This window comes from Adiantum capillus-veneris, chromosome 26, assembly GCF_014529385.1.
Source record: "Adiantum capillus-veneris isolate H3 chromosome 26, ASM1452938v2, whole genome shotgun sequence".
NCBI lineage: Eukaryota > Viridiplantae > Streptophyta > Polypodiopsida > Polypodiales > Pteridaceae > Adiantum > Adiantum capillus-veneris.
In genome coordinates this window covers 35,254,601-35,264,213 of record NC_140956.1, presented here as the reverse complement: position 1 = coordinate 35,264,213, position 9,613 = coordinate 35,254,601, and the positions used below count along the sequence as shown (strand labels likewise).

General features: G+C 41.8%; 1 protein-coding gene and 1 pseudogene across 1 annotated transcript; both read right to left on the bottom strand.

Annotated features, from left to right (window-relative positions):
* Positions 1–4,482: 4,482 nt before the first annotated feature.
* LOC147423252 (uncharacterized) lies at positions 4,483–5,675 on the bottom strand. The gene is made up of 2 exons (XM_086502300.1): positions 5,065–5,675; positions 4,483–4,822 (listed from the first exon to the last, which is right to left on the bottom strand). The coding sequence occupies exons 1-2, from the start codon at positions 5,673–5,675 to the stop codon at positions 4,483–4,485; spliced, it is 951 nt and encodes a 316-aa protein (XP_086358426.1).
* A 2,256-nt stretch (positions 5,676–7,931) lies between these two features.
* On the bottom strand, positions 7,932–8,721 carry LOC147423251 (uncharacterized; annotated as a pseudogene).
* Positions 8,722–9,613: the final 892 nt, after the last annotated feature.

Below are 9,613 nucleotides of genomic sequence, written 5' to 3'. Positions count from 1 at the left end.
CAAAGAAAGGGAAGCTAGAATTAAATAGGTCGATATTAATGAATTTCAGCACCGCAAAATTACTGCACAGGTGATCAAGTTTTTCAAGCAGTGCACAGAGGGTCTTGACAACAAGGCAAAGGAGGAAATCATCATTGAGCATTCTCAAGGAGCATTGAGAGACTTGAAAATTCAATCTACAGGAGGTGAGGTTTCCAATGATGAGTAGACGGTATTGATTAATGAAATGCACAACACTCTCAAGGTAATCAAGAGACCAAAAAGCTCGGCAAAGTTGTTTATTAAACGGGTGAGTATCATGATGGTTATGAATTCCACAAGCATAAAACCAAATATAGCAGCTGCATCGAGGCTTCTTGGTATCCATCGAAGTAACTTCTATGCAGCTAGATCTCGATTGAAACATAATCATACAGAAATGCCATTTCATTTGTGTGGGGAAAAACCATACACAAATAGTGTAAGTGCAGAGGAAGTGAATGCCACAGTGGTGAGATTCTAGACTCAAAATACTCGCGTATTGCCCAACAAAAAGGATGTGTATCAAAAGCATATTACACGCAAAGTATTTGATAAACACCCAGTGCATCTTCTTGAGCAACCCTTGGTTTGTTTTGGCTTCTTGAGTAACTACAAGCTTATTTTCATTGACAATTATGGCACTGGTTTGGTTGTACTTCAGTTGATTGTTGTATAGTTTGCTTATTGTTGTAACTACCACTGCCAAATAGGTAGCTTACTATACATGACTGGTAGCTACCACTGTGATCCTTATAATTACCACCGTGAGACTTTGGTAGCGTCCATGTTGTCCTCGGTAAAGGTAGCTACTAGTCTGATAGGGGTTGCTACCAATCTACCATGGTGTTCTTGGTAAATTTGCTGGCTACCACGTTCAACCTGCTAGTTTACAGTCTCATAGTCATGATAAGGTAGCCACCAGTCTGATAGTGCTTTATACCAGACTGCCATGGTAGTATTGGTGTACTGGTAGCTATTATTTCAACTTGGTAGCTATCAGTATCCTAGTGCTAGCTGGAGCTATCACTCTGAGAGTAATAGCTTCCAGTCTGCCATGCAATCCTGGTGGAAGCTACCAGTCTACCATGGCAATCTTGGTGGAAGCTACCAGTTTTCCATGGCAATCCCGGTGGATTCGTAGCTATCACTGTCAACATGGTAGCTATCAATGTCAACCTGGTAGCTACCCTTAGGTAGTCTGAGAACAACCAACCTTACAGTGCTACTCATGGTAAAGGTAGCCACAAGTCTTAGAGTGCTTGCTACTACTAGACTCAAGCTCTTGTAACTTTTCTCCTTCCAATCATCACAAAATATTAGTTACCATTCTGAGAGTAATAGCTTCCACTCTTCCATGCAATCCTAGTGGAAGCTACCAGTCTGCCATGGCAATCTTGGTGGAAGCTACTAGTTTGCCATGGCAATCCTGGTGGATTGGTAGCTATATTTGCCAACCTGGTAGGCTATCACTGTCAACCTGGTAGCTAACACATTTAACCTGGTAGCTACCACTGTTAACCTGGTAGCTACCCTTAGGTAGTTTGATAACAACCAGGTCTTAGAGTGCTTTCTACTATTAGACTCAGGCTCTTGTAACTTTTCTCCTTCCACTGATCACAAAGTATTAGTTACCATTCTTATACTAGCTTCCACCATATTGATCTCAGTTTTGCATGTCAACAATAAGTTATGATTTTTCTAATAAGTGTACTGAATATCATTATTTAATGCAGGTAGAATTCTTTCTTTCCTTCAAACAGAGTCACCCAGAGGTACATATTCACCAAAGGACATTTGAAAAGCTGAAACCTTCTTTTGTACGCAAGCTTCGAGATCGCTACAGCTGCTGTTGCATCACTCATATTCAAATGTCATTCTTGAGGGATGCTGTAAACCATATAACACAGATTTCTTATGGTGTGCATGGGAAAGAGTGTAGTTGTCAATGTGGTATTTGTGGTGCATATTTGAAATGTAGTGCTCAGACAAATCAGTGCCCTAGCCTTACAAAGCTTTGGGAGTCAGTTTTATGCTCGAAGACTAGCGGGTCAATTTTTTTTGCACTGAAGTGTTTGATTGGCGAATGCTCTTCGTGTGGCCTTCAAAGAAGCTACCAATTTGCCCGATTGAAGAGTTAAATGGTGCATGCATGGTAACAATTAAGATTTTTGAAGACCTTGAAGTTGGCGAAACAGATTCAGGGAAAAAGAAGAAAAGAAAAGTTCTTTCTCACAAGGAGATGCAGTGTGGGCAGCTTTTCATACCATTCAAGGATCATCTGAGTAAGTTTATAAAGCACAATTTTGTTCACAGATGGCAGGCCGAGCAGTTTAAAGATTGTCTACATATCTTCCCTGAAGATGTGGTAGTGTCAGTGGTGGGACTTCGCTGAAAATTACACTTTCAAAGAACAAAACAAGATCCAATCGATGCATTGGTTTTCTAGCCAGGTGACAATCTTCGTTCACATTACATATGTGAGGATTGTAGGTAGTGTCCAAAAATACTATCATTTCTATATATCTGATGATAAAAGCCATGCTAATCTTTTTGTCCAGCATTGCTTTATGCTCCATTATGGTTGGTTGAAAGAGCTAGGCATATGGATCAAAGAACATTGGGTCTGGTCAGATGGAGCAGCCTCGTAGTTCAAAGCAAAGAGGCCTTTTTATTTTGTTGCTCGATATGGAACTCTTACAAGTTTGAAAATGACACATCACTTTTCAGGTTCAGGTCATGGGAAGGGCGAACATGATGGTGCAGGTACTGTTATTAAGAGGCATCTCACTCAGGAGCAGCTAAAGCCAGACTGTGTGAAATTACAATGTGCAGTAGATGTGGTGCCATTTTTGAGAGAAACTATGTCGGGATTGTAAATTTGTGCCTAATGCACGTGGGTTACATTGTGTTAGTGGCTACTCCTTAACAAATGGAAAACTTCTTAGGTATCGACAATTCTGATGCTTTTGTAGTGCTTGTTTGCAAGGCAGCTGGAGGAGGTGTTCGAACAATCACACGTTTCTACATGGAATTATGTTACCTTTGAACCTACAGATGATGTCGAAGATGATGATGAGATTGAAGAGTTTTCATATGAAGGACACCATGATGCGTTGAGTGATGCACTTCATGTTGGTGACAATTTTGCTTATAGCTCCTCATGACAATAAGGAGCTTGTGGATTTCTATGTCTTGAAATGTACAGCAGAAAAGACTCAAAATAAATCTTTGCTAAGAGATGCATGGGGGAATGTTTGCAATGCCGGCTCATTTGTTGTCAAAGGATTTTGGTACGAACAAACAAAAGAAAATCCCTATGAGTTCAAGCTATTAAATTTTGAACCTGAAGCCACCTTGCAATCCCACCTTGTACGAGCTATTAAGTTCCCAATGCAGAAAGTGGGACATACAAGAAAATTCTTACTTTCCTCACAAACATATGAGGCTATTTACAATAGCACTCCTTTTGATGTATAGCATTTCTAGTTCTAATCTAAGCTGCTTTTGATGGCCCTTCAACATCTTTTTTTTTTCTTTGGGGGAATCTCCGTAATCTCTGTGTTGAGCATCACCCTATTTTGCAATTGCTTGAATCGTGTCTAAAATGCCTATGTGATATCTTGAGGCAGATAGCATGAACACTCTGTTGAAAGCCTTTCCCTAAAAAAGGAGATGAGGGCAACTCCAGATGAGACTCGCACATGCAGCCGGCCATTCAAGGGTTCGATGCCCCTGACCAGATAGCCAACCGATGGTGGATCTCACACATGCACAGCAGGTGGTTGCTCAACGGTTGTGTTGACAAAGGATAAGGTCAGCTTTTGCAGGCCCGCATCACAGGTGTTAGCAATCTTTTGCAGGCTCTTGCTTCTCTCTCGCCTTCACCATCGGCACCGTTATCGCTGAACGTCGTGAGAGGGGGGGGGGGGGTCATCACGTTGGGGGAGATAAGGAGCCGTTCAAAATAAGCACATGGGTGTGAAAACGTGGCATCACTTTTTGAACGCTCGAGGTTGCATGTGCGAGTCCTAAGAGACAATGGACAGGTGACTCTGGTAAATGTTGAATACATCTGATGCATGGATGATCATGACCACTAGAACCAACCCAAGTGCCCACGAGTACTCCCGCGTGTACATTAAGCCATAAGAAATAAATAATCTCCACAACAGACATAGAAAAATTAAACAAGTGTAGCTAAGTAGCTGCAAGGGTAGCTACTATGCAGACTGGTAGCTGCCCTTAACATTTCCTGGTATCGAAAGCTATGTTAAGTACTTGTAATTGTGCAACTGTGGAGGTGCAGTGATGAACAATGCGAAAACGTAAACAAGTGTACAAGTTAACAAAAGCTGCTTTACTACATTGTGTCATCATTACAAGTGAGCAAAATACTCCATAAGCCAGTAAATGGTTGACTGTTTACATCGATTATCATGGTTACATGTTAGGATAATATACCTAGCCGTAATACTCTAGACGCCACTGCTTTGAGATCCTAATGCTTAGGTTATCGATCGGTCTCGGCAGTGCACAGTCCTCGGCATACTTGATGCGATCTTCCACACAAAGCCAAGCCGTGAGCCAAGATCTTACAATTGTTGTAAGATATCCTTGAATCTCAGTGGGATTCTGATTTTCCATATTCTTCACAATGCAGAAAGTGCCTGGAGGATTCCACAACTGCTTGTAGTGTGTGTCATCCACTAGAATTGTGGACGTAGCAGTGTACTGACCTCTTTTCTCCCAGAAGTCACTTAGCTTCTCATAAAATACAGTCTTTCCACCAATTATCTTGAATCTAGCATCTCTTACACAATCCTGCTGTGCAATAATTTCCTTGAATTGGGGAAACAGATCAGGAAAGTAGGCACTCAATAGGTTTTTTGCTTTAGTCTTCATGTAGCAGGTCCACACAAAACATCAAAGTGCACAAGGCACCAGTCCAACAATGCAGGTGCATCCCTTTTATACCCAGCAAACACCCCTGCTATATCTACAATTTCTAGATCATTCCAATCGGCAGGCTTCAGTGAACGGTACCTCTTGTCTAATGAAGTCAGCTGGACACCATTAATATCAAGGATTAGAGCTGGCTTACTCTCAAACAATATGTTCCCAGGATCCTCCCATGTACGAGACACCATCCCATCATCATTCCTAACATAATCTGCAACACCACCTGCACCTCCTCCATCCTCCCTTTGATGAGACGCCGTCCCATCATCGTGCCTTACATATTCCGTACCACCTACACCAGCTGCACAACCTGCATCACCACCTGCATCCACAGATGCATCACCATCTTCTTGAGGTGGTTCAGACTTTTCATAGGTAATCTCTGTGTCCTCACCTGCACCAACTGCCCCACCTGCACAACTTGCTTCACCACCTGCATCCACAGATGCATCACCATCTTCCCAAGGTGATTCGGACTTTTCAATGATAATGTTTGTGTCTTCACCTACATTGCCTGCACCAACTGCACCACCTGCATCCGCAGATGCGTCACCATCTTCCCAAGGTGGTTCAGGCTTATTAGTTGTAATCTCCGTGTCGTCACCTGCACCACGTGCACCAACTACACAACTTGCATCACCACCTGCATCCACAAATGCATCACCATTTTCTCTTCCTGGTTCAGACTTTTTCATGATAATCTCCGTGTCCTCACCTGTACTAAGGACAAAAAACTCCTTGTTTTTATCCTCTTGGTCATCAATGTTGCTAGCACATGGGACTTGGCCCTCAACTCTAAATGAACCATCTACATCAAGAGGGTCTTTCATAGTAGACTGTGCTATCATACTTATTATGTGATCAAGATTGTCAATGTTGCTAGTGGCAGCATCTGAACATAAAAACAATAATGAGATAAACAACAATGATGGACATGACAAAAAAATTTGATTTTGCCTTTCTCAATTCATAGGAAATGGAGAATTTTTACAAAGACAAAAATGGCGACATGATTTTGGAAAAGAGCCAAAAATGGGGACAGGCTACAAAGCAAAAATATCAAGACTATGTTTCAAAGTCTTTTTCTAACTCTGGTTGTTGTAGCACCTTTTCTTCCATATTCCATGTTACTATTTTCTCCAATCTCTATGGCTAATTGGTCCTTTGATGTCTTTGTTTGCCCTTCTGCATTCTCTGTAGGCCTTTTGGCAGCTCCATCTGCAAGAGAGAAGAAACAATCAACAAGAATGAACCTTAAACAATATTATCTATCTTTAGGAAAAAACAAAACCAGAAATAACACCTGTCATCTTTCTCTTTCTTTCCCTTTGCATCATTTGTATGGTCTGCAGGATGGAGGGACTGGTGTCTCTAGCTGACACTTCATTGTCCTTCATTGATGAAGGAGCATTTTCTGCTTGATCTCCATTCTTAGGACTATACTTCTCTAACACACCTTCCTTCTCAACTATAGTCTCTGGCTCAGCCTCTGCAGTCTCTGGCTGAGTCTTTGCACTCATGAAAAGTATTAAGGAATTAAGAACTTGCTGTTTCAAGTTACATGTAGCTATAACATGACAGTGGAAGCTACCAAGCATGATAGTGGAAGCTACCAGGCAAGCACTCATAGCTACCAGTACTATTCTGGTAGCTACCAATGCCATCCTGGTAGCTGGCTGACTGAGAGCTACCAACATGACATAGGGGCCACCAATGCTATCCTAGTAGTAAGAAATCTAACAATGGTGGTTAACAGAATAAAAGCTTGGCAACAACCTTTACCTAAAACATCTTCCTTCTCAGCATGTACCAACACCTTGAATTCTATTCTTCACAATTAGAAATTAAGAACAAGTTTTCAAGTTACATGCAGGGTCAGCATGACAATAGAAGCTACCAGGCAAGCACTAATAAGCTACCAGTACTACCAAATGCTATCCTAGTAGCTACCTTGCCCCCTGCCATCATGGTAGCTACAAATGCTATCATGGTAGATACCAATGTTATCCTGGTAGCTACCTTGTCACTTGCAGGACTTCCTTGGCAGAATGGAAGCTCATGGCAGAATGGCAGCTACCAATGCAATCCTCATAGCCACCTTGTCAATTGCAGGACTTCCTTGGTAGAATGGCAGCTCATGGCAGAATGGTAGCTACCACTATTATATTGGTAGCTACCAGGGTTGATAGTGAGAACTTCCTTGTCACCAGCAGGAGTTCCATGGTAAAACAATAGCTAATGGAAGAATGGTAGCTACCTTGCCACCAGAAAGACTTCCATGGGAGAATAGTAGCTCATAAAAGAATGGTAGCCACAGCCATACTGGTTGCTAGCTGTACCAGAATTAGCATGACAGTTGCCACTATGAGAGTGGTAGCTACCAGTATTGTACTAGTAGCTACCAGTCTTATATTAGTAGCTACAATTAGCAAGGTTCCCTTGATAATAGAAACACAAAAAAACAGATAAATTTAAGCTCAATGCTACAAAATGCAGCAAGGTGTATACCATGGTCCATGCTTAAGGGCACTGATGAGGGTTTGGTGTCTGTTTGCACTCCTTGGAAATTGGCATTCGTACTGCTGAGGATCACCAAAGACCGCGTGGTATGCAAAATCGGTTGCATGCATCCCATCTCCATGCATGTTTCTTTGCTTGCAACAAGATGGCCAAAATAGTACATGTGAAAGGCATGATTGGTTGCAGGACAACAAAAACATGCCAAGTGCATCGTCGTCGTCAACCCACAAGCACTGCAAACTTTCTCCAAAGGCAAGGTGCCCATATCCACAGGTGGAGCTTTTGACGGAGGTGCAGACAAGAAAACTGTACTTCTTTTGACCTGCATAGTCTTCACAAAATCCATCCGTGCCTGTGCACACTCCTCCACTTCCTGTGTAAAATCTCTCTCCTTTAGAGCACTATCCATAGCATCAAGTTGTGCCTTCTCCTCAACTACCACTTGCAATGTTTGGATTGTTAGCGACAACCTGCTGACAATATTTTTAAGCTGCTCCACCTTCATTGCATCCACAACATCGATGCTACCTTCTGCCTTTAGTAATGCAGCCTTTGCATCTTTCAACTGGCCTTTGAGCTTTTCCACTAGGGGGTTGGCACCTTCATTTTGGTGCACATCAGCCTGAAGTAATTCCAGCTTGTTAAAAGCTTCATTATAATCTGACAATGCAAAAGAATGCTTGCTTACAACCATGTTGTAAACAGTATCTAACTCTGTAAGAGACGATGGACCAAATAAATTATTTTTTTGCACATCATCCACTGTATCGATTGGAGTTTCTTGGGGTGCCTCCAAATGATCTGGAGTCCTCGTCATTCGCCACGAACTGTTAGGGGCAGAGGAGGAATGGAAAGCTACCCATCGATGCTTCTTTGCATGTAATTTGCCTGAATCCATATTTGTGACAATACTTTCTGAAAACAAGGCCCAATCCACCTGTCCCTTCAACTGCTCATATAGAAAGCCTTTAGAAAATCTTTTAGTCACCTCCATACCATAATTGCTAGGAGGTTCTTGATACACAGATGGGAACAATACATAAAACCTGTTCCAAAACTCTGGCTTCACATCTCTACATTTTACTTTGCTGCCCCTCTTCGGCACCTCTTAAAGCATTTCAATCAATCTTTGTTGGTGAAATCTGCCTCAGTCAGCAGCAGTCGAGCATCCACTCCAGAGTTGGGGAGGTCGTATACTTCATGTGCTTGAGGCTTTGTCATGCAAAAAACTGTCTTCCTTTCAAATGGAACATATGGAGTGCATCAACGGCCTTTTCCCTGTAAAATACAGGGAAAAACATAAGACCATAGTTGTTTCCATACAGCAAACGCATACGGGTACGGAAGTATGATTGGAGTATGGTTCAACACTTAAGCTTGAAACATACACGGCCATAAATTTACTAAAAACTTAGATAACCTATGCATGGTGAGCATTTATAATATCAAAATTTTATAGAAGTTTTCGCATTAAACATCAATTGTTGCATTGAGCAGGAGCAGAAGCAGGCTGGGCATGTGCATGAATAGGTGGTACAACTACCTGTGTCCCAGACAGATAGCTACCATGTAACTACCACCTTGGTATTATTTTGCTAAATGAACTTTTTGATTGGTAGCTGGCTAACATAATGCTACCAACTTGTTATGTTTTTTGCAGAATGCTGAATGCTACAATCTTGATGATGTCTGATGTATTAAATGAGTGTTGGAGGTGGTAGCTACCACACTGATAGAGTATCACTGATTCATGCTTCTTCATAGCACTATGATTTGCAATCCATACGAGTACGGTCCCAACTATGCACAAGACATGAATGCATGTGCAGTCAGCCAATTGAAGTTCAGTAAAAAATACAATGTGCACAAATATATTTGCTTGAATGTATGCATGCATGCATGCCTCTACACAGGTTTTCAATGCAAGCTTGAATGCATGCATGCATGCCTCTACATGGGTTTTCAATGCAAGCTTGAATGCATGCACATTTGCTTATGGAGCTTGAATGCATCTACAAACATCTAGCCGCTAACTTAGGTTTGCTTCTATGCAAGCTTACATGGACCTTGGAAACAAGTTACAACAATAAATTGTGTAGAGAGAGCCAGCAAC

Bases quoted from the DNA above. Each gene is read 5' to 3' on its own strand.
- LOC147423252 (XM_086502300.1), bottom strand. From the start codon at position 5,675: ATGAAAAAGTCTGAACCAGGAAGAGAAAATGGTGATGCATTTGTGGAT. The intron at 4,823-5,064 runs GTACCGTTCACT...AAGAGATGCTAG, and splicing joins CTGACTTCATTAGACAAGAG to ATTCAAGATAATTGGTGGAA.